At 40.4% G+C, this 24471-nt stretch overlaps 2 protein-coding genes across 5 annotated transcripts in view; one reads left to right on the top strand and one right to left on the bottom strand.

Moving 5' to 3' along the window:
* The first annotated feature begins 8 nt into the window (after nt 1-8).
* CDR2 (cerebellar degeneration related protein 2) lies at nt 9-23556 on the top strand. Of its 3 annotated transcripts, XM_073362188.1 has the most exons (5): nt 11-330; nt 8408-8520; nt 15601-15749; nt 16011-16175; nt 17637-23555. In XM_073362188.1, the coding sequence occupies exons 1-5, from the start codon at nt 252-254 to the stop codon at nt 18505-18507; spliced, it is 1377 nt and encodes a 458-aa protein (XP_073218289.1). In that variant the 5' UTR covers nt 11-251; the 3' UTR covers nt 18508-23555. The 3 variants fall into 3 exon arrangements, with proteins under 3 accessions (XP_073218290.1, XP_073218289.1, XP_073218291.1); XM_073362189.1 differs by lacking the exon at nt 16011-16175 and having other exon boundaries at nt 9-330; nt 17637-23556; XM_073362190.1 differs by lacking the exons at nt 11-330; nt 8408-8520 and adding an exon at nt 13005-13982.
* Nucleotides 23052-24471, bottom strand: part of POLR3E (RNA polymerase III subunit E) — a 36832-nt gene continuing 35412 nt past the window's right edge. For both annotated transcript variants that reach the window (XM_073362185.1, XM_073362184.1), the window contains one exon: nt 23052-23896. In XM_073362185.1, coding sequence (XP_073218286.1) covers nt 23840-23896 — 57 coding nt within the window. In that variant the 3' untranslated portion in view covers nt 23052-23839. The remainder of the gene's footprint in view (nt 23897-24471) is intronic.

The raw sequence follows: 24471 nt of genomic DNA on the forward strand, positions 1-24471 counted from the left end.
CCCTGGTTAGTAAGAAGGCGGTTGCCGATGCCACGTTGCTGGCGGCTGCGGTGTCGGGCCCGGCTTGGAGAGGGGGGACTCGGCAAAATCCGGAAGCGCTCGGCAAAGTCCGGCCGCGGCTTTAAAGGAGCTGAGCGATCCCCGCCTCGCCCTGCGCCGCGGTTCGGTTAGCTGTGAGCGCGAGGAGCCTTCGGGCTGCCGCTACGCCGGCGCCACTGCCTCGCCCGCCCGCCCGTGCAGCCGGGGCCGCGATGCTGGCCGACAGCTTGGTGGAGGAGTTCGAGATCCGCGACGATGAGCCCTGGTACGATCAGCAGGACCTGCAGCAAGGTGAGCAGCCCGGCCGGGCTCCGCGTGGAGGATACCCGTCGGACGGGGCTCGCCCCTCCGGGCGCAGGGCACCGGCTCCCGCTGACCAAGGCGCTGAAGGAGCCTTCTCCGGCGGCGGATGCTTCAGGGGTTGGCGCGGGGGAGACAGATAAGTCTCGGGGGGGGGTCCCTATGAGAGCGGGGGTGGGGGCAGGTAGGTCCCGCGGGGGGCTCTCTAGGAGGTGGGGCAGGCGAGTCGGAGACGGGGAATGATGTGGGGGGAGAGGAGGGCAGAAGGGAACGGGGACCGGGGGAGGGATGGGACAGAAAGCGCGGAGGAGGGGTGTGAGCGCGCGGGCGGCTGAGGGGACCGCGCCGCGGGAGGGGAGGAAAAGGGCGGGCGGGGGGCAGAGGACGGAAGGGTACAGTTCGCCCCGAGAGGCTGGGGCTGGGAGAAGGGGAGGGGCTCTCTTCGAGAGGGAGGAAATGGGAGACCGCTCCAGGCTGGGGGCGCACAGGAGGAGGGAGAGGGCTCTTCTCTAACAATTGAAGCTGCAGGGCGTTTGCCATCGGGCAGCGCCTTAGGGGTCCGGGGGGGTTAACAGGAGGCTAACCAGGAATAGCAAAGTACCATAGGGCGCAATGGTATCGTGCCACCTTCGCAGTCATGGCTTCTGGGCCGTGTGTGACTGGGTAGGAATACGGATTTCTGCAAAACAAACCCTGCATTTAAAGGGTGGCTTGTGCGCCTGGCTTAAGGACTGGTTCTTCCCTTAACTTCGTTCGCTTTTTAGGGGTTAGACTGTGTGCCACTCTCTGAAAAGCTGTACCTAATACATAAAGCAGCTCGGTCAAGAGAGTGTTTTTGCTTTAGCTGTAGTGCTTGCTTAAAATAGAGTAGTTGTAAATAATACTTAGGGGTTTCCACACCCTGTCTCCGCCTCCTGCCTACCTGTAATTAAAGGCCTTGCAATTGATTACATTGTAAATACTAGGAGAAGTCCTTGCGGTACCTTGGAGACTAACAACATTTATTTGGGCATAAGCTTTCCTGAGGTATAACCCACTCCATCAGAAAGCTTATGCCCAAATAAATTTGTTAGTCTCTAAAGTGCCACAAGGACTCCTTGTTTTTGCTGATACAGACTAACAGGGCTACACCTCTGAAACCTGTCACATTGTAAATACTGGAACATCTTTATTATGTGTAGGTGGTCAGTTACTGCTCTCAGCTCCTCTTTACACATGTCCTGTTTACAACTTACTGTGAACGTTCATTGAATAATTCCAATAGAAATTTGCTTATCTTAATAATATATATGTGGCTCTTATAGTGCTTTTTCATCAGTAGTTCTCTCCGTATTTTATAAAGCTGGTAAATAGGCACTGAGGTACAGTAGTGGACTGAATGTATAGCATTATCAGTTTTCTTAACTTCTTGTAGGCATTAATTGGAATGAATGTAGAATAATTTTCTTTGGATTTAACAATGTTTAAAATTGGTATTTAGACTTATTTTTTAAAACCCTATGTACATTCTTAAACGACCAGCTCAGAACTGGAAGATTGAGAAAAGTGGCATACTCAAAACTAGATTTAATTAAAACTTGATTTCTCTAAGCTCTTCCTCATATAAACTCTTTGGGGTAGAGGCAGTCCTTTTGTTCTGTTTGTACAGTGCCGAGCACGGTGGGGTCCTGATCCATGCCTGGGGCTGATAGATTCTATTGCACTATAAAGAATAAAAGTAGGGGGGAAAAATCACTGTTTTCATACTAAAGTCATGCAGCTAACTATAAAAATTCCATCTCTCTAAGGTCAGAATAAGTCTGGAATTTTGTATGTTTTTACTGACTTTGCTAACTGTTGAATAGCTATTTTTGAGTGCTTCATACTCAAAAACAATAGTTTTCTTGGATTGTTACTTTACATGATCACATAACCATAAATAGTTTGCTGTTGCCTAGAAAAACTGGTGAACCATCTAAAATTATTCTCTAATGATTTAGACCTTTTTTCCAATCCATTGTAAAGCTGTCACTATTCAAAGGTAAACATGGCTGTGTGAATCACCTAAGCTGCCTCATGAAGTGTACTGTGATTCGCTTCTGCCTTATAATGGTGTTCCTTTGGTCTGATCTGAATCTAGTTGAATCTCTTTTTTTTATTATTATTATTATTCCTTGTATCAAACTCTTGTTTTGTGCTGTGCTTCTAAGTTCCACCTCACAAGTTAGCGCATTTAAGTGATGGTTAAGGGATTCTCATATATCAAATAGACTTATATACAGATTCTCTCATTATAAAATGCCCTAAGTATAAGTGATTGTTAGCTGTGCCAAAAAAAGATAATGGTAAAATAAGCACCACTCTATAATATTGGATGGCGCTGCCAAGAGAGATCAGGATGTTTTTGAGGATCCCTTAAAATTAACTAAAACCCCTAACTCCCTTAGCAGTTGAGTAGTTACTTTTTAACTCTTAGGATTTGAAAATTCAAAGTAGGTCAAAGTTCAGACCAAAACTTTGATTGTGTTATGAACAATACACTCCAGAAACTTCCACCTTTAAAAATTGAGAATTTAATATCCAGTCAGACTTCTTGTTAAAGCATAATGTTGCTTGAAGAGAATTTTCATGTTTGAAATATTCAAGAATGGGGAGGAGCAATTCCCTACTTTCGTAGGACTGCATTTTGTTGCAGTGTATTGACCTTCTGAAAAGGCTTGTCTCATATAAGGAAAGTGATCATAATGCTGTTTTTCGAAAACTAGCAAAGGATTGAGTAGATTACAATCTGGAATGAAGGGTACAATATACATTCCATAGTGACCATTGTAAAGCTTGCTTAAAAGCAAGGATCTGGTGCTAAACCTGGACTGCTTAGTAGTCTCTTCTGTTGTTGAAAGTATCATTTTGCTGTACAAAGTTCTCGAATCCTCTTATGTAGAGTATTAAAACATTGAGGGGAGGGGGAAATCTTGACTTTGCCCCAATTATAGTAACAGTGTCAGCATGGTTTGTACTCAAGTGTAATTAAGTGAGAAATGTTTAATGCAATAGTAAGAACAGCTTCTAAGTCTCACTTTAGTGTGAAAATTCCAGATATAATTAAACACGATGAGCAGCAGAGATAGCACTGCCAAAATCTTACTCGCATTATTTTACCTAGAGACGAGTAACCCATAAAGTGACTGACTTTAATTTGCATTATTTAAGTAAGAACGGATGACTGTGGCTCACAATAACTTTAGCCTCATAGTGAAAAGTGACCTTCCCCACACATCTGTTGGGATTTCATTAACACATTGGCATAAATTTACAGTACCTGAGATCACAGCTAAGAAATTGAGTGCAGAGGAACAGCAGCTATATTGTACTGAACCCTTTAAAGACAGAATTTACATTTCTTTGTTTCCTTATTCACCTGGACATCTAAGTCCTATAGCTGATAATTTATTTTTCTTGATTATGTCAGACACACCTTGCACACGCTTAATGAACTGTAATAAATTTGTCAGCTTCCAAGGTGCCACAAGTACTCCTGTTCTTTTTGCAGATACAGACTAACACGACTGCTACTCTGAAACCTGTTACTTGGCTGAGTAGTCCTTTTACTGGCCAAACTCCCCTGGACGTCAGCATACTTAGTTTGCAGGATCAGTTGAGTAAATTAAAAAAGCTAATGCTCTTTATCCCTTGTGCTAATGGCACTGATTATTTTTTTTCCCCCAAAGATGTTATACACTGGTAGCTCCCATTTATTTCACTGGGGTTTATGGGTGCTCAACATTGCTGAAAATTGTTTCATTAGAAAGTAGATCCTTTCTGCAGTGCTTAAAAATACACTGGAGTTTTAGAACAAACCAAAATCTCTCACTTCTTTGTCTGTATTTAAACAATGGGTTTGTTTTTTTAACACGTTTTCTTGGGCTTTTCCACCTGTTTTCCTGCCTATCATAAGAAAGCCAACAGATTCTCTGCGAAGAATGGTGAATATTTCCTACAAGAAAATATCAATGCTTCTGCGAATCTTGTGTCAAGCTAACAGAGTACTGTATGTTTAAATCTGCAGCATGTACGGTTAAATCTGCGGCATGTACTTAGGTGTTCCATATAGACAGGAATACTTGGATATCACTTTATATGTTTGAAGTGCTCAGTAAATACTAAAAATATGTACTGACATACATGCATATGTAACTTCATGTTTATATGCATAGTTTAATTTCTTCTAACTGCACTTCTAGATACTTTTTTTTGTAAAGTATGCTTAGAGCCACAAGTACTTAGAGCTCTAAGGTGCCACAAGTACTCCTTTTCTTTTTGCGAATACAGAGTAACACGGCTGCTACTCTGAAACAAATCCAGGAGATAGATCCAGATCCACAAAGATATTTAGGCTCCTAACTGCCACTGAAATTAATGAAAGTTAGGCGCTAAATACCTTTGAGGATCTGGGACAAAATGTTTACCTTTGGGTGTTCTGAGTAATTCTAAGGGTTATACACATTCTTTGTTTAACAGAATCTTATTCTGTGTCTTATTTAAAGTATAGAGCCTTATGTAATGACAAAGTAAAAGCTGGAACACTGCATTATTTGAGGTAACAGAAAAAGTTGCTACAAATTGTTGAATGGCTTTAATGATTACATGGCTGCTGGATACCCAAGGCTAGTGTGTTTTGGTTTAGAATAGGGGTGGGCAAACTTTTTGGCCCGAGGGCCACAAGTGGGTTGTGAAACTTTATGGAGGGCCAAGTAGGGAAGGCTGTGCCTTCCCAAACAGCCTGGATTCTGCCCCCCCTCCCACTTCCCACCCCCCTCAGAACCACTGACCCATCCAACCCCCCTGCTCTTTGTCCCTTGCCCCTAACCGCCCCCCAGGATCCCACTCCCTATCCAACCCCCCTGCTCACTGTCCCCTGACTGCCCCACCCCCTATCCGCACCCCCGGCCCCTGGGACCCCACCCCCTATCCAAGCCCCCTGCTCCCCGGCCCCTGACTGCCCCCCCGAACCTCCACCCTGTCTAACCGCCCCCTGGAACCCCCTGCCCCTTATCCAATCCCCCACCCCCCTACCACACTGCTCAGAGTGGCAGGTGCTCGCAGCCACACTGCTGCACTGCCTGGCAGGAGCGGCGGGCCAGAGCGCTGGTGTTGCGCTGAGGCTGCAGGCGAGGGGGGACAGCAGGGGAGGGGCTGGGGGCTAGCCTCCCCAGCCGGGAGCTCAGAGGCCGGGCAGGATGGTCCCACAGGCCGTTGTTTGTCCACCTCTGGTTTAGAATTTGTAAAATAGGATTATATTTCTATACTATTATATGGAGGATTATAGACTCACTGAAGTTAGACTGCAGGAATTACCCTGAAGAGAGACATGTGGAAAAATAAAAGGGGCTACTTCTGACTGCCAGTTTAAACTTTATCTTTGCCTCTGGTTAATCAAAATGAAAGTTTACACTTTCTGCCTCTGTAGGTTGCAAGGAAACATCAACCAAAATGTCTTAAATAAAGTTGGTAAGGATTGGGAAATTTGTAGAGAGCCCAGAAAATGAAGCTGTAGCTGGGTTTGCACTTCTTAACAAATGGACCCATGATCAGAATTATTCTTTCAACCCCTACAAGGTTAGAAGAGACAAAAGTTCTCCCTTTATTATGACCATTTTATAAAAAGTGCAGGGATATACCCACTACATGACACATGTATTTTGTGCATTCTAGCACTTTGTATTCATAAACAAAATTAACGTAATATTGGCTTATATAACCTTTGGATGCGGTAAGAGAGACTTCTGTTTGCTGGGTAATGAGCCTTTTAGTTTGAGGAGATTAGCTGTATTCTAAAATGACATAAGGAGTGTGATGCAAGAAGATTGCATTGATGTCACTATAGAATGACATACTAACCTTTAATCGCTGAACTATTTAGCAGTATATCACCAGAGAACAACTTTATTTCTGTTTTCTTATGTACATCAATTAATGCAGTGTTTATTTCCCCACTATTCAATTAAGTTATACCGTGTATTTTGATGTATACAATTTACATAAACTTGCTGGAGTATCAGAATCCCAGTACAATGTTTTGATGTCATGTCCTCTGGCACTGTTTTTCTACAACTAGCAGTTAACTTGCAAGATATGGGACTAACAACTACTATAGTACAGTGGAGTCTTGAGCCCTTGTCTACAGTAGAAAAAAAGTTTAACTTGGATGATTAGCATGTATTAAACTTCTAAACATGGGCATGTTAGTGTGTATTTAATACATTTTTTTTCCCTCCTACTGTGGATGTGGCCTATGATTTACTGCTGTTAGTAGTCATTGGGTGTGGGGTTTACATTTACTTACTTTTACTGGTGCAGATCTTGCCCTTCTTTCTCATTGATCAGTGGCCTTTGTTTTAAGAATCAGATTGCAAGGAATTTTTTTTCTTTGCTATCCTCAAAGTAGGAAACCTTTGAGAACAACTTGTACAAGTAAAGAATATATAATTCATGGATTATTTGATCTGCTAAAGCACTTCAATACCTCTCAGAACACCCTGTTGAAAGATTTCAAGTTTCTGTGCATATCTGTTTGGGAAGTTCTTTGGCTTATGCATCAGGATGTAGTGATAATTTGAATACACTGTCTAAGCGAAGGCTGCCCAAATCAATTTTTAACAGGGTTCTACTCTATTACATCAACTAGATAGAGATAAGCTATCAAACTAAAATGAAACAAGATAAAAACAAGGGCATTTGAACTTCCAACCTAAAGAAATATTGGAGTTCATATTCCAGCCGATTATCTGTACTGCTCATATATATTATACATCCTTTTAAATCCTGGCAGAAAGAATTCTAAATTCTCCTTCGCTTGTCTTTCCTTGTATTCTGGCACTGTACCATTTATGATGATAGTTCCGTATATCTAAAAATTAACTAGATTGTATTGCCAGCTTGCATGTATATGGCAATCTGGTCATGGTCCAAGTGATGTGGAAGAGGTGGAAAATTACAAACTTTGTATAAGGAATTGCAACATAACTATTGGATTCTGCATTTCTCTTTATATGAAATATAGTACCATGTTTAGGGGAGTTAATACTCTAGCAGTAACCTAGATTATTGATCTCCGTTGTCACACAAAGTGTGAGATGCATGCAACATAAGGACTAATAATGTGCTACGTATTGCATATCATTCTTTCATAAGCTTGGAATTTACTAATCCATGCTATAGTTAAAGGAGAGCATCCAAATTTACCTGTAGTCCCTGTATATGTGTGGATTCCTTATTCTTTTTAAAAAACAACAAGAAACAACCAGCTATATTCATAGGAACTCTGGAGGTTGCTGAGGAGGATTAGGTTGAGTTTCAAATATCTTTAAGAGAACAAATAGCGTTTAGAATCTTTTTGAGAAAAGGAAATTAACCATTGTCTGGTGCTGTTTATAAGTCAAGAGACACACAATACATATCTAAGCACATTATCTAACTTCCTATTTCATCAGAAAAAGTGTTTGAAAATCTTCAGCTGATTGTCTAATGGTGCTGCAAGGGCTGAGTTGCCTTTTGGGGTAGTTGGAGGAGTAAGAGGACATCAAATATTGTTCCAGCCTGGCCTAACCAGTACTTAACAGACCTTTTTACTTTTTGCTCCCCTCTCAAAACCCCAACTAACTTATTAGTGTGGGGTTAGCAGTTATAGCTAATTGACGGATCTAGGGTAAGAGCCACTTGGTGGTGCACTACTGGGCCTCGTGTTTATGCTGCTCTCTGCCTACCATGTTAGGGAGTATCATTCCCATTCATCCTCCTCTGCGTAGGGACAAAGTGAATAGTTAGATGTAGATGAGGAACTACAGAAGGCAAAGAGCAATCAGGTGAGGAAAGTAAAACTAATGCGGTGGAAAGGAGACTAAAAATGATGATGGAGTGAATGGAAAATGGAGAATTAGCCTCAGTCCCAAAGAATGTGTATTGGAGCATAAAAGCTTGTACTTGGACACAGTTATAACCCTGAGAATTTAATTGAAATAACATAGTAATGGTCAGATTGCACAAATTGGGTCTTAAATAAATAACCTGCCTGTAAATTTTATTTATTTAGATCTACATCTTGCTGCTGAACTTGGGAAGACATTATTGGATCGTAACACAGAACTGGAGGAATCTTTGCAGCAAATGTATGCAACCAATCAAGAGCAACTACAAGAAATAGAGGTAAATTTTAAGGAGTATGGGTGAGTTCTATTGCAGAGTTTGATAACCTTGTAGTGTGGACATTGAAATCATTTGGATACCATGAAATTTGATTTTGACTCCTTCAAAACTTCATCTTCCAAGAAGACACTCTGAATGCCTCTTGCAGTTAATTTTAGTTTGATTCTAGAATTTCTAAAGCTTGATAACATGCATAGACTCATAGTTTCCTCTCAGTAGAATCTTTGGATCTTCACTAAATTTAACTTCTATAACTATAATGACAAGTGTTTGTATAAACTAGCTGTTTCAGAAATAGATACTGTTTAAAACAAGGGTTTCTCTATCTAAATACATGATGTGGGTGGATTACTTTTCTTAACAAATCCAGAAAATACATGTAGAAGAAATCTCTGTAGGTTTTTGAAAAGCCTGCATTTGAAATAGTATGACTAGCTGTTTCCACAAATATCTTCACACACACAAAAATTGTAAGTTTAACAAATGGCATCAAGCCGTACATCAGTGGTCCCCAAAGTGGGGTGCGCAAGACCATGCGTGGGGATGTGCAAGACCATCTGTGGGGGTGCGCAACAGGAGGAACGCTGCCGAAGGAGTGCTCCTGGACCTTTGATTCTTTGGCGGCACGCTGGCAGCAGTTTGTTTGTTTGTTTGTTTGTTTGTTTGTTTGTTTGTTTGTTTGTTTGTTTGTTTGTTTGTTTGTTTGTTTGTTTGTTTGTTTGTTTGTTTGTTTGTTTGTTTGTTTGCTTCCCCTTTTTTTTTGCTGGCCCTGGGGGTGTGCGATTCAAAGAGTTTGGAGACCCCTGCCGTACACACAAGGCGTCCTGTAATTACACTATAGAGAGCAGTGATATTTTTGCATGCTCTATATTTGATATTTTAGTCTGATCAACAAGTGTTAAAGTCAATTGCAAAGAACTTATTCTATTTACAGAGTTTTCAACATTTCAATCATCCATTGATAGACACTTTAAACTTTTCAATTAATGAAATGAACTGTGACTGGTACTTAAGAAGAATTTACATAACTGAATAGCCCATATGATGCAAGTAGTATTAAAGCAGTAATCAATTTAAAGTAAAGTGTATATATCTGCTTGCAATTTAGAGAATGTTGAAATGATCTTTCAGTACAATAATGGCAGTCACTACAGCTTTAATCCAACATTTGTATTAGGTTGCATATGCAAGCAAATAATGCCATGGCATTTTAAATTCTAGGATGCTTGCAGGTTTCCCTTGTATGAATTTTCTTTTTTTAAAAAAACAGCTAACTGGTGCACAGTATAGACAAAAAGTGCCCTCTTCTAAGGATACCTTTGTATTGCTGATCACTGATATACCTCCCACAGCTTACTTGACTTTTTTCCCCCCTATTAAATCATGGTAGATCTAGTCTCTATATCCAGCTCATTCTGTAATATAAAGGACAACAATAAAGCAAAACAATGCTGGAGTTAAAGCCACCAACCCAACAAACCCAACCTATCTGCATTTGTTTATTCAGAGACCTTGAAATGTCTCCCGAGTCCCATGAGTCTAAATAGTTCACAAATAAGATTGATCCTTAGGGTCTGAAGTATGTAAACTCTTAGAGCAACTACAGAAACTTTAGGTCTCCCATCCCCCCACCATTTTCATTGCCCTTCCCTGCATCTTAATGTACATCAGCGTGGAACAGCTTCCATATGAGGAGAGATTAAAAAGACTGGAACTAGTCATTTTAGAAAAGAGATGACTAAGGAGGGATATGATAGAAGTCGATACAATCATGAATGATGCAGAGAAAGTGTTGTGGTGTTTACCCCTTCACATAACACAAGAACTAGGGCAGTGATTCTCAAACTTATTTGATCATGCCCCCCTTCTTTTTGTCTGTAGTAGTTTATACCCTCTTCTCCCCCTCTACCTCTCAGCCACACAAGTACATATAGCCATATACGCAGCAGCGGTGCTTCACTTGAATCATTGTTTGCTTCTTTGTTTTTCATGGTTTTTTTTTTTCTGCTGCATGAATGAGCCAACGATCCATTGTAATAAGAGCAAAAGCAAAACAGTGATTGTGGTCCACGCTTATAAACATGCACATTGCATCATAGCAAACAGATTAACATGCAGATGGCAATGACTTTGTATAATGCTAAGCAAGCTTAACAGATCTGTCAAAATGCACAGTGCCATCTAGAGTCAAATGCACAGTGCTATCTGATATGTCTGGAGGAATCAGCTTTACCAGTTACTCATTGCTGTGGGTAAAATGTGTGAAGTAAGGTTTTTTTTCCCTGCCAAAAGATTCTCAACTCCCTCCTGAATACATTCCATGCCCCTGCAATTTGAGAACCTCTGAACTAGGGGATCACCCAATGAAATTAATAGGCAGCAGGTTTAAAAACAAAAAAAAAATGGAGTACTTCTTCACAGAACACACAATTGACTTGTGGCAACAAGCATAACTGGGTTCAAAAAAGAATTAGACCTATCCTCCATGAGATTATCGGTCAATGGCTACTAGCCCAGATGGTCAGGGATGCAATCCCATGCTCCAGGTGTCCCTAAACCTCCAACTGCCAGAAGCTGGGACTAGATGATGGGGGATGGATCACTTGAAATTGCCCCGTTGCGTTCATTTCCTCTGAAGCATATGGCACTGGACACTACCAGAGACTGGATACTGGTAGACCATTGGTCTGACCCTGTATATGGCCGTTCTTATGTCCATCACCTTGTAATGTACTCATTTTATGAAGAGATGGCAAGGAAATGCTATAAGGTTGCCAAATGAATAAAACTGAAAGAATCTGTCCTACCCACGTTACTTGAGAGTAGCTATCTAAAGAGACTTGTTGCGTCTGCTTTATTCGTGTAGATTTCCTGAGAGTTTATTTTAAAAAAAATACTAATTTAACCTGATCTTTATTACAGTCAGTTAGTGTTGCGCATAATACAATTTGTGTATGTTTCATTTCAAAAGACAACTGCCTTCTTCACTCAGCGCACAGTCAACTTGTGGAACTCCTTGCCTGAAGAGGTTGTGAAGGCTAGGACTATAACAGGGTTTAAAAGAGAACTGGATAAATTCACGGAGGTTAAGTCCATTAATGGCTATTAGCCAGGATGGGAAAGGAATGGTGTCCCTAGCCTCTGTTTGCCAGAGAGTGGAGATGGATGGCAGGAGAGAGATCACTTGATCATTACCTGTTAGGTTCACTCCCTCTGGGGCACCTGGCATTGGCCAGTGTCGGTAGACAAGATACTGGGCTGGATGGACCTTTGGTCTGACCCACTATGGCCATTCTTATGTTCTTGTCTTCGCTGCATAGGAAGGGCTAAGGGAATTGAAACATGTAGAACAGTTCATAATCCTTACTTTGAAGGTTAAAACTAAAGTTTTAAACACTTGGCATCATTAGGTATTTAGTCTCTGATCATTATATCTGACCTTTGCACTGACATACGTGCTAGTAACTAATCATGATGGATGTAATAAACGCTGCAATGGCAGATTAAAACCACTGCCAGAAAAACTAACAGAGACTAATCTTGGCATCTCTTGTAAATCCAAATGTGGGGCATTACAGCTCTCCTTTTCATAAAGATCTAGTGGAGTGTAAACCTGCTTGGCAGTTTATCACTTGCAGCTACATATTAAGTTTTCCTATTTCCCTTGCAATCGATGTAGATGCTAGTGTGAATTTCTGAAATATCGGGAAAGGCACTACAAACTTTGTTTGCATTTGGGGTTTCTGCTCTCATTTCCTGCATATTTTCAAGTTACCATGACATCAGGCATGCAAGGTGAGATGAAGTGTAGTTTCTTGAGAAAGGGAGGAATCTACTTTCTCCCACATGTTGCTCTTGTTCCATTACACCTAAAGTATAGTCTGTCAGCATAGGCTGCTGTTCAGTGGGTTCTTTATTATGCATTAAAGCACCTAAATTCAGAACTCTAATCTTCATGTTTTATGCTCAGTCACCTTTCACTGTTGAAGAAACCATGAACGTTTCCAATGTCTTTGAGACTAGCAGACAGGGAAAGTTAATCTGAAATGGGTCACACTGAGATTCTGTTGGTTAATCCACATGCTATTCTTGTATGAATCCTGTGTCACGTGCCCGTGGGTTGCAAAAGGATCTAACCAACAGCTATCAGATTGATCTTTTAGTAGTTTGTTTGTAGCAGTGCATAGCCCTAGATGAACTTGTAATCGCTTCTTAAATTACCTAAAATGTAAAGCCATCAACCTTCTAATGCTGTAAAAGATTAAGTAGAATATTAGAAGCTTTGATTACATAATTAGTAGGCCACTTACAAGAGTAATTGCTCCTAATCTAGAAATCTTTCAGACAACTTCGATGTGGATGATTTTGAACATTTAGCATCCAACTGTGTAAAATGTGGTTAAATTTAGAACCTAATACTTCAAGAAATATTCTATGTTCAACTTCTTTACAACAAACTAGTTCACAATAACGTGAACTTGATTTTAAACTTCTTCTAAAGATAATGAAGCAAATAACTAAGCAATCAATTTGCACACACTTATCACCTTATTTTCTAGGTAACATTCAACATGGATTTGGCGAGAACAAACCATGTCAAACCAACCTAATGGCTTTCTTTGACACTGTAACAAGCCTAGTAGATAGGGGAAGCAGTAGATGGGGTATAACTTGATTTTAGTAAGGCTTTTGATACTGTGCCACATGACCGTCTCAAGCAAATTAGGCAAATACAACCTCGATGGAGCTACTTTAAGGTGGGAGCACCCCACTGGTTGGAAAACTGGTCCCAGAGAGTAGTTATCAGTGGTTCACAGTCAAACTGAAATGACCTATCAAGTGGGGTCTCACAGACATTAGTTCTGGGTCTGGTTCTATTCAGTATGACAGAGAGAGTACACTTACAATGTTTGTGGATGATACAACCCTACCTCCATGGTAAGTGCTTTGGAGAACAGGAATAAAATTCAAAATGATCTGGAGAAATGGTCTGGAGTAAATAAGATGAAATTCACTAAGGACAAATGCAAAATACTCCACTTAGGAAGGAACAATCAGTTGCACACATAAAAAATGGGAAATGACTGCCTAGGATGGAGTATTGCTGAAAGGGATCTGGGGGTCATAGCGGATCACAAGCTGAATGAGTCCATGTAGCACTGTTGCCCAAAAAAAAGCAAACATCATTCTGGCATGTATTAGCCAGAGTGATGTAAGCAAGGCCCAAGAAGTAATTCTTCCGCTCTGCTCTGATTAGGCCTTAACTGGAGTATTGGGTCCGGTTCTGGGTGCCACATTTCAGGAAAGATGTGGACAAATTGGAGGAAGTCTGGAGAAGAGCAACAAAAATGATTAAAGGTCTAGAAAACATGACCTATGAGGGAAGACTGAAAAAAATTGGACTTCTTTAATCTGGAGAAGACAACTGAGATGAGGCATCACGCTTTTCAAGTACATAAAAGGTTGTTACAAGGAGGAGGGAGAAAAAATTGTTTTTGTTAATCTCTGAGGATAGGACAAGAAGCAATGGGCTTAAATTGCAGCAAGGAAAAGAGACAGCTAAGGGGAGATATGATTGAAGTCTATAAAATCATGACTGGTGTAGAGGAAAGTAGATAAGGAAGTGTTGTTTACTACTACTCATAACACAAGGACTAGGGGGACACCAAATGAAACTTATAGGCAGCAGGTTTAAAACAAATAAAAGGAAGAATTTCTTCACAACATGCACACGCAACCTGTGGAGCTCCTTGCCAGAGGATGTTGTGATGTCCAAGACCCTAGCAGGGTTTAAAAAAGAAATACCTAAATTCATGGAGGATAGGTCCATTAATGGCTATTAGCCAGGAATGGTGGCCCTAGCCTCTGTTTGCCAGAAGCTGGGAATGAGTGACAGGGGATGGATCACTTGCTGATTACCTGATCTGCTCATTCCCTCTAGGGCACCTGGCACTGAACACTGTTGGAAGACAAGATACTGGGCTAGATGGACCTTTCGTCTGACCCAGTAGGGTCATTCTTATGTAAGGGCAATTTAGGTTGGACATTAGGAAAAACTTCCTGTTGGGTAATTAGCACTGGAATAAATTGCCTAGGGAGGCTGTGGAATCTCTATCACTGGAGATTTTTAAAAGCAGGTTAGGAAAACACCTGTCAGGGATGGTCTAGATAGTACTTGGTCCTACTGTGAGTGCAGAGGAGTAGACTAAATGACCTCCTGAGGTCCCTTCTAGTCCTACAAGTCTGTGGTATTTCTGGTCCAGGAATGACTTAGTGCATATTTGTAAGCAGGGTACCTGGAACTTTGAAGTATTTGTGTGTAGTAAAATCCATATAGACATGCTCAGATGAGGGAAAGCCTAAGGTGTTTCTAATAGCAAGGGACTTAAGATGGTTTAGTACTCTTACATGGGAAATCTTTATCCTAGGCTTTCTAAAAGCAGTTTCATCACTACAAAATAAACAACCTGCTAAGTTTCTTGAATAAAGAGGATTACAGTGAGAACATTTCATACAGAATTAAAAAAGCAGACCTTTGATTGGGATTATATAAACTAGAATACCCCTTGTGGGTAATTTAAGTTTGTACTAATTTGTACTTCCTGATAAATAGTAACCCAAATATCAGTTTCCATTTTTAAGACTAAACTGAAATCAGTCTCCTTAAATTTAGGGCAGCTTCATACACTAGAAATTTATTCTGATTTGATAGGGTTTGCCCATGCAAAGTAAAAACCCAGTGTTGCAGCTGGTACATTGCATAATTACAAACTGGAAGTTGTAATTTAAATCATCCTTATTCTATTTTAAGGAAACCACATGTAGCATGGTGCCTTGTTCTTTACTCTGAGATTTACAAGTGCTAATGGGCTCTCATTTGTGGATAACACTCCAGAGCTATTTAAGGGTACAATGTCTTTCCACAGTCTGCAATCAAAACTAATGTACATTGTATTATTCTTGACATTTATGGGAAACAAACTGAAAATCCTGATTTAAGAATTTAAAGTTAAAACTTACACTAAGTAGAATTAAACATTTTTAGCAGTGTGAAGATGGTAACTGCAAATTATTTTATAGTACCTTACAAAGCAAGTGGAGCTCTTACGTCAGATGAATGACCAGCATGCAAAGGTCTATGAACAGCTGGATGTTACAGCAAGAGAACTGGAAGATGCTAATCAAAAATTAGTTGCGGATAGTAGAGTGTCACAACAAAAGATATTAAGGTAACTAAAGTTTTGTGGAACAACTCTTTTTATATTGAAGAAGTGGAAAGGAATACTATTCTGAATGTATTAGTTATCCATTGTCTAATCAGTGGGCTTTTGGATTGAGTATGTGGTTTTGTTTCTCACTGGTAACTGTGGAGCAGTTTCCAGAGGAAGAAACACCAAAACTGAGTGGATAGTGACTGAGTTTATGCTATTGGTTATGCCCTTGACTTAACATGACTGGCTTTAACAGCTTTATATGTTCATGAACTTCAGCCTGACAGAGACTATTGAAAGTCTGCAAACCCATATAGATGACCTTCAGAGACAAGTGGAGGAATTGAAGAAATCTGGACGAGGCCATATGAACCATGAGAGATCTGAGCAGCCACGATCAGTGCACAGCTTCTCGTGTTTGAAGGAGCTGTATGACCTTCGCAAGTAAGACACTAACTCAGTTATGTCATTTTACTTGTGCAAGCAGATTTAAAAACTTTCATCCATTTGTTTGCAGCAGAGCAGAGAAATCAGACGTGCATTTCTAGAAAATCTGTCAGTGTCACTCCAGACAAATGAGTTTAAGACCAAAGCAGTCATCACAAGCCTACTTTTTCCAGCTTGTCTCATCACTTAATCATACAGAGAATGTTAGTGTAAACACTTTGTAGCCTTCCCTATTCTCTGCTACTTTTTCTGACAGTTCCCTAGAATGCTACCTTTGGGATTTCCTTCTGTTCTCTTCCTTATTCCCCAGGCAGAATAGTTGTCAGACATGTAATAAGACTAATTTGGAACAAATCATGCAACATCAATAAAGCAAACATTGCACAGAAACTTAACATTCAAAGGGGCTGATTTTAGACCAGCAGAAGTCAGAGTTCAGGATTACGAGGAGCAATTGAATCTTAAAACTTGATCTGCTAGACGTAGTTACTGCAATATATTCTCTGTTGAAGATAGTGCAATACTTAAGCATGATATGGGATAAAAACTGAAATTTAGCCTTGACCTCTTAACTTCTAAACTCTAGTGAGTTAACCTAGGCTACTAATATGGGTAACTTAAGAACAGAATAACATGAGTCAAGAGCTGATATAAAGAAGCATACTCTATGTACCATGGTGCACAGTAAAACTGTCTTTTCAGTTATGTGCACTCATAAAATCTGCTATCCGGAGCTAAATATTGTAATTGCTAATCTACATTATGTTCAAGTTAAAACAAGTATGTCAAGCTATTACATTTTTAAGCTTTAATATTGACACTTCTATAGTGTGTACTAAAGAGGTTTTTTTTAATTAGAATTACAAAACATGCTTATATGAAACTTTATCAGATTTCTGACAGTGGGTTTTATGACCATTCTGGGCATTAAGGTTTTATAGTGGAAATGCTGAGACTTTTAAACTACAGAATATGGATATCTTATAGTTTGCAGATCCATTTCATTACGAGAATTTGTACTAGTTAAAGGGGAAAAACGTATTGGATCATCATGAAGTCTATCTTCTCCCAATACTAGGAATGTTCTGTAGAAAACTGTATTTTGTGGCCTCAAAGAAATACTCTAGAAAGTCTCAAGAATGCTGGTTACACATCTGCTTGTACAGTAGGTTTTATATCTACAATTTGGTATTGCAATTAAGGACCTGCCATACCACCTGAATTGGGAACCATGTATCACTGGGTAGTGAATTTACTACAGCCCTGTAGAAAAGCAGTCTGTTTGATTATTGACGCATTGTAACTTTGTACAAATAGATACTTTAAATTACCAAGCTGGTTCCGTTTGGAAACCAGTTTTCTTCAACAGGGAGTTTTAAATTAAATCTCTGTATTATTCAGAAGAGGCAGCCTAAAAGTCATAGGAAATCTAAGCTCTGACACTTTTTGTTTCTGCAGGTATTTTGTTTACGATCATATTTTTGCAGAAAAAATTACTTCAATGGATAGTCAGCTGAGTCCCATAGAAGAAGAAAATGAGAACTTAAAAAAGGCATTGACTGTATTAGAAGCCCAACTTAATCTGGAAAAGGAGAAGAGAGTGACAATGGAAGAGGAATATCAACTTATGGTAAAGGAGAACTGTGACCTTGAACAGAGGCTGGTTGATAAAGACTTATACCAGGCTCGGGCAGAAGAGCTTGAATTGGAAGTGGCTGAAATGCGGCAGATGTTTCAGTCTGAAAACACATTTGTCAACAGCATGGAGAATCTGGTTCCAGAATCATTCTTTATTTCATTTAAAGAGTCTTTAGAAAGGGAAATTAGTCAAAGCCCTTCAGAGGATGCATCCTTGACTGTCCCCCAGCTTGATAAAAGGGCCCTAAAAAGAAGTAGCAGTGAGACCTTCCTAAGCAGTGCTGCAAGTGGAGACCTTCTAAAGGGCCATGAAGAAACCTGTATTAGAAGAGCTGAAGCTGTGAAGCAGCGAGGCATCTCCTTGCTTAATGAAGTGGATGCTCAGTATAATGCTCTGAAGGTTAAGTACGAGGAACTTCTGAAGAAGTGTCAAATGGATGAAGATTCTTTGAAACATAAGGCTGTACAAACATCAAAACTGTGTTCCAAAGACTCTAGTGTGGGGAACATCCAGTCTGACCGTTCAGCTACTGATCAAGAGTATGGAAATGTTGAACTCACTGGCTCACCCACAAATACTATACCTGAATATAAAGCTCTCTTTAAGGAAATTTTTAGTTGTATCAGAAAAACAAAGCAAGAAATAGATGAACATAGAACAAAATATAAGCGTGTCTCTTCTCAGCCCTAACACTTGTTTGTATTAACTATGCTGATGACCTGTTTTCCCACTGAAAAGTTCTCTATTAGTCCAGAAGGGAAACATTAAGGGTCCCTCTGGTGTTTGTACATATCTTGCAGTCATGTGTACTCTCCCTTCAACTTGAATGTATGTTCACTTTACCTGTAAATATGTATGATATGGTCAACCCATATCATTCTCTGTTGTATTCTCTGTGCACGCAATGACCCCTACCACACAGCAGAAGTTATTGTTCAGTGGTAGTTGTTGGCAGTCTTAAAAGTAGAAAAATTGGCTTAATTTTTGCATACTGAGTTTGTCCTCTCCACAGCAGCAACTGACAATCTAGCTCACTATGCCCAGTGTGCTACAGAAGCTGTAGACCTAAGGAGAAATGATTGTATTATACTTTTTCCACTGAGAAATTTGGAGTAAATTTTTTCCTTATTTCACAAAGGAAAAAGGTTATGTTCAGTCTTAGCCTTATGGCTATTTGTTTACTAAAATACCACCTGTGGGAAACCTCTGCTTCAGACTCAAATTAGTAATCAGTCTAAACGGATGTGCCCTGGCAGAGATATTGGGGAACTGGCACAGCAGCCTGTATTAGGTTTAATTTAAGCCAGTACTAGGTTTTCATATGCAGTAAACTCTTTCCCCTTAGCATAAATGTCTTTATATTAAAAATGGATTAGGTGTAAAGGTATGAATATTTGAGATAGTTCAATGTTTTAAGGCAGGATACTGTGAACTATGTATATTGTCTCTGATGTACTGTTCCTTATTAGTATGCCTAAAAGTGCATTTTTGTCATGTGATAAGATGGAACATTACAAGTTGTGGTAGTTTTGCCATGAAGGAATGGCTTCCTTTAATCTATAAAGCCTCCTACTCCAAGTGTTTAAGGAGACTGGACAAGGAAGCTTATCAGATGTTCATCGCTTTACACCATTTTAGTTCAAGCTTGTGTAGACCTATTTAATATCAGCAGTAAAAACAAAACAAAAACCACCCCCAAACCTCTTTAAGAACCAGAATACAACGTGTAAGAGATGGCATCAAGATATCGTTAAATCCTCTTTGCTCCTTCCTTCTCTTTCCATCCCTCCTTCCCAATAAAATAGATTGCAAGACCAACTTCAACTAATGAAAATGCAGAATATGAATGAACACTGCCTCAAATGGGAGGAGGAAAGGCAGGACATGGTAAAGGCTGAGAAACCAAGAAGAAATGGAAGCCAGATAACCAGCACTAAAAGGTGATCTGATAATTTTACAAGAGTAGGAATGCAACTTAACTCTTTAAAGTGTTGACTGTTGTTTATCTATAGCAAACACTGACTGTCTACTTGAGTTGTCTAGATAAACTGTTGGCATATGATAAAAGAAACTTTACAGCTGTAGTTAAGTTGCTGCTGCTATTATAAATTCTTGTCTGCCTCCTACAATGTAAGTTAGGCTCCAGTTATTTTATACTTGTCCTTCAGTAAGACAGTATTCCGTTTTATAGGTTGGACACTTACACTGTAAGCAGTTGTGTACTGAAATAAACACCTATTTAAAAAAAAAATTCTAAATTATGCATACTTTTCTGAAAGGCAAATAAATCCCTGCAGCTGAAGTTAGTGGGTCTGTGCTGCTAATTTTGTCCAAATGTGTGAAACTACCACCAATGCAAAGAAGGGGTTCTTAAAGTCACTGTGGATGGCATCTTCATTTATATAGATTCACTTCCCCCTCTCAGCAGGGATTTCACAGACTTTCTGGCCTATACCACCCTTGCTTAGATGAAAAAACTAATTAGGGAAATAAAGACTTGAGGGATGTGTCTGTGTGTGGGAGGGGAGTAGACTAATCTCACCTTTCTTCTCCTCCTCCCTCCCATTCCACAATCCCCTCTAGGTGAGAAAGTTGCTTCCCTGTACCCTTGGGGATGGCTGTCTGTTGCAGTTCCTGTTTCGTGACTCATTATGTAGCAAGGGCAACTACTGCAGGCAGCAATGTTGGCAACTTGTTCCCCGCTTTCAGGCTGGGGGACTCCAGAAGCATAGGGAACCTGCTGCCACAAGTGGTTCACCACTCATTTGTGTTACTGTAGTGCCTGAGAATGGGAACCCTACTCTGAGCAGGCCTCTACTGGGCTAGGTGTGTATAAATGGAACAAAGAAAAGCCCCAGCCCAAAGAGTTCATAGCCTAAAACCTAGGTCGACTTACCACAGTAGTGTAGACATAGCCTATGCTATGCAACTCCAGCTACGTACCTTAGGTTGAGTTAGTGCGGAGTCTACACTGCAAGAGTTGACAGGAGAAACTCCTGTCAACTTACCTTACTCTTCTCATCAGGTATAGTACAGGGGTCAACTGGAGAGTTATCTGCTGTTGATTTGGTTGGTCTTCACTAGCCCTGCTAAATCAACTGCTGGTGGATCGATCTCAGCATTGATCCCAGCTGTAGTGTAGACATAGCCGAAGGCAGACAACAACTAGCTTGAGACAGAGTATAAGGAAACAATGGGGCACTAGTGGTCAGTATGATAGGTTGTGGCATCAGCAGCCAGCCATTATGCTGTCTGTAGGCATCACAGAAGGAAGGGTTTTGAAGGAGGATAAGTTTTGCAGACATATACAGGGAAGCTCCTCCCACCTGAGGGGCAACATTGGCAAAACACAAAGGAGCTTGTTTGAAAATTTAACAACTGGGTGATGGAAGCACAGGCTGAGCTAGTAATAGGAGTAATTTTAATACTGAATGAGAAGGGTTGAGAAGGAAAAGGCCCAGACCAGTGTTTCTGCCACTTCAGCCTCATTTTCTACTGTACCTGCTTAGTAACTACATAATCTGATTTGTCAATCATGTCTAATTGCTCCTAATAGTTGCCCAGCTATTGATTGTTAAATGGCTCAGGGTTTAACGAAGAGTTTGGTATACAGCAGATATTTGCCTCCTTTTTCTAAGCCAGTTATCAGACATGGCTATAACAACCTCTTGACATACACAACAAAATTAATCGGCAGTACAGAACTACAGCACCAAAGCATCTGCTGTCACTGGATAAGTTTTTTTGTTTGAGTGACTTCCCCTTTTTAAAAAACAATCTAACTTTCAAATACTTGCCTATTATATACAGCGTCATAAAACACAGGGTGCTAACAGTACAAATTCAGTTAAAGACAGAGGGGGAAGGCAAAGATGACTGTTTTTTGGATAACTGATGCTTGAATATGTTTTGTTACAGCTTAATTCTGAAGTGGGAATATGTTGGAAAAGGTGAAACATATATAAATACTAATCTTCATGAATGCTGCTACATTTTAGAAACTTTATGGATACAGTTACAGGAATAGATAGAATTGTCATTGTAGCTATATTGATTGTGCTCAAACCTTACAAGCATTCAGAAAAATACCTGAGACTTCAGAGGCAATAATCAGTTTGAAGCTAGTTTGCTCTCGATGGACATAAAACAGCATCTTCCTGTGCTAATAATGAAAGATAAACTTCATGTGAGTAAACTAGAAAGTATGTTTTAGTTATTCAAAAACTTGGGCAGTAGGATGTTGTCCAAAGGAAGATGGAGATGCTGTGTAAATACAGTAAGTTAGTCAACTAACCAAATTAATCCTAATTGCTAGAACAAACTTACTTATTTCAACCAAACAACCCACTTAACCATAAGTGAGGTTCTGAGGTAGTCAGTTGTTTTCACCAGATAAGCTGAAACTACAGCTGCATGCTCAAATCTTAACTTCAGCACAAGCAGAGTGAAGAGTAAACACAAGAAATGGTAAAAATATGCCATACTCATTGATTAAAAGATTAGTTAGTTCTCATGTCCCCTTTCCAATTCTCACACCTGCTCTTAAACGTAAATCTTAGATAATAAAATCCTTGTGGCAGAGTACTATTTATTTTGTTTTAACAGGGCCCCCTACTCTTACTTGGAGGGGAGGGGGGCTCTAGATCAGAGCTGGGCAAACTATGGTCCATGGGCCACATCCAACCTATGGAACTGTCTTGCCCAGCCCTTGAGCTCCCGGCCCCTCCCCTACTGTCCCACAGCCAGGCTGGCAGCACTCTGGGCAGCAGGGTTGCGCGCTCCTGCTGAGCAGAGCAGTAGCGTGTTTAGCTCTGGGCAGCACAGCTGCCAGACATGTGGCTCTGAGCAGCTTGGTAGGGGCCAGAGGATTGGATGGGGTGGAGGTTCTGTGGTCAGGGGATGGATAGGATCCCAGGGAGCGGTTAGGGGATGAGGAGCAGGGTAGGTTCTGAGGGGGGCGGGAGGGGGATAGCCTTCCCTACCTGGCCCTCCATACAGTTTTGCAACCCCAAATTGGCCCTCGGGCCAAAAAGTTTGCCCACCCTTGCTCTAGATGCTACCATAATTAATACTAAGTGATTTGTAACAATATGTAGTACTTAGCTGAGGAAGGGGAAAGGGGTAGGTAGGGATAAGCTAAAGGTCAGTCTCTGTTAACGTTTTCTAGTCTATAAAAGATTACATTGCTTCTATCTGTTCATAGACAAACACATGGGGGTCAGAGGCTGATGCCATAGTCCATCTTCAAGATAAAATTTTATTTGAAAAAGTTACATAAAATATAGATTTTACATCACCAAATGTGATAACTACAGTTGGACACCTTTCAGATGGTGCATAAGATTACTTACCTTGTTATACCAGCATCTAGTTATGCAAAAAAAAAATCAAGTAGAATACACTACATCTGCTTTATATGTAATTACTTTTGAAAACAACTTGTGTCATGTAAACAATTGGTGAGACTGTTTTTGCTATGTATAATTAGTAAAATGTTAGACAGGGATTTTTCCCCTGAAACCCAGGTGCATACAAAATTTTCATGAGCATTCATAGGTTTGTTTAAGTGGGAAGAGGGAGTGCTTTAACACACAGACTACATCATGACCTGCTAGGCATATAAGAAAAGTTGGATGTTTGTAAACAAGAGACTTACCATTTATTGGCATTAATTACAAAATAAAATATTAGACCATGATATTCCATCATGTCTGTGTCAGTATATGTTTTTATTTTATTAGAATGAAATAATGAGAAGCAAAATACATTAGGAATCCCAAATTCATCAAATTGCAGATAGGGTCCCACATTTTCTTCCTCGATGCTCTTTGTGTTTAGGCGGCCATGCAAACAAGTGCGTGAATGTTGACATCACTAACCGTCTTTCTGCAGTGCCCATGTGGCCACAAGTAGGTCAGATTCTCCCCTTGCTCCCTGAAGCAAAGGCATTATTCTGTCTATGCCCACTGCAGTTTTCCTCTTCTGTCCTGGAGATAACGGAATGAAAAGCTCACCACTGTTGTCAAGACTGCACTGTCCCTTTAAGGTACCACATTCCAGCGTGGCTTACACAGCAGTCCTGGGGAGAATGGGAAAAGCAGTTACTAATGCTGAAAAGTCTAGTGTTAGAGTATTACTGATAAGCCTTAGAGGCAGAAAGCTCCCAAATCACAACAGATTCCAAGAAGCAGACACAAAATGTAAAAATCAAAAGTGTATAGTAGCAACATTGGTGCACATAGTGTACCCATTTACAGCAGGGCAGAATCTGGCCCATGAACCCTACCTTAGCTATGATGGTACTAGGAATACTAGACCAATTAAAACTTTTCCCATGGCTCAGAACAGACTAGTTAAACCATGGGATGGGATCCAGCAATCCTAATAGGACTAATTCCACAAGTCAGGGTTGCAAGATTGCAACCCATTGGTTGAACGGGGCCTTTTAAATCTGTAATTTGTTATGATTGTCCCTAAAGACCAACCAAGAACAGGGTCCCATTGTAGTAGGTGCTATACAAACACAGAGTAGCAGACAGTCCCTACATAAGAATGGCCATACTGGCTCAGACCAATTGTCCATCTAGCTCAGTATCCGGTCTTACGACAGTGGCCGATGCCAGATGCTTCAGAGGGAATGAACAAGGGATCTAT

This window comes from Lepidochelys kempii, chromosome 10 (assembly GCF_965140265.1).
Source record: "Lepidochelys kempii isolate rLepKem1 chromosome 10, rLepKem1.hap2, whole genome shotgun sequence".
Lineage (NCBI taxonomy): Eukaryota > Metazoa > Chordata > Testudines > Cheloniidae > Lepidochelys > Lepidochelys kempii.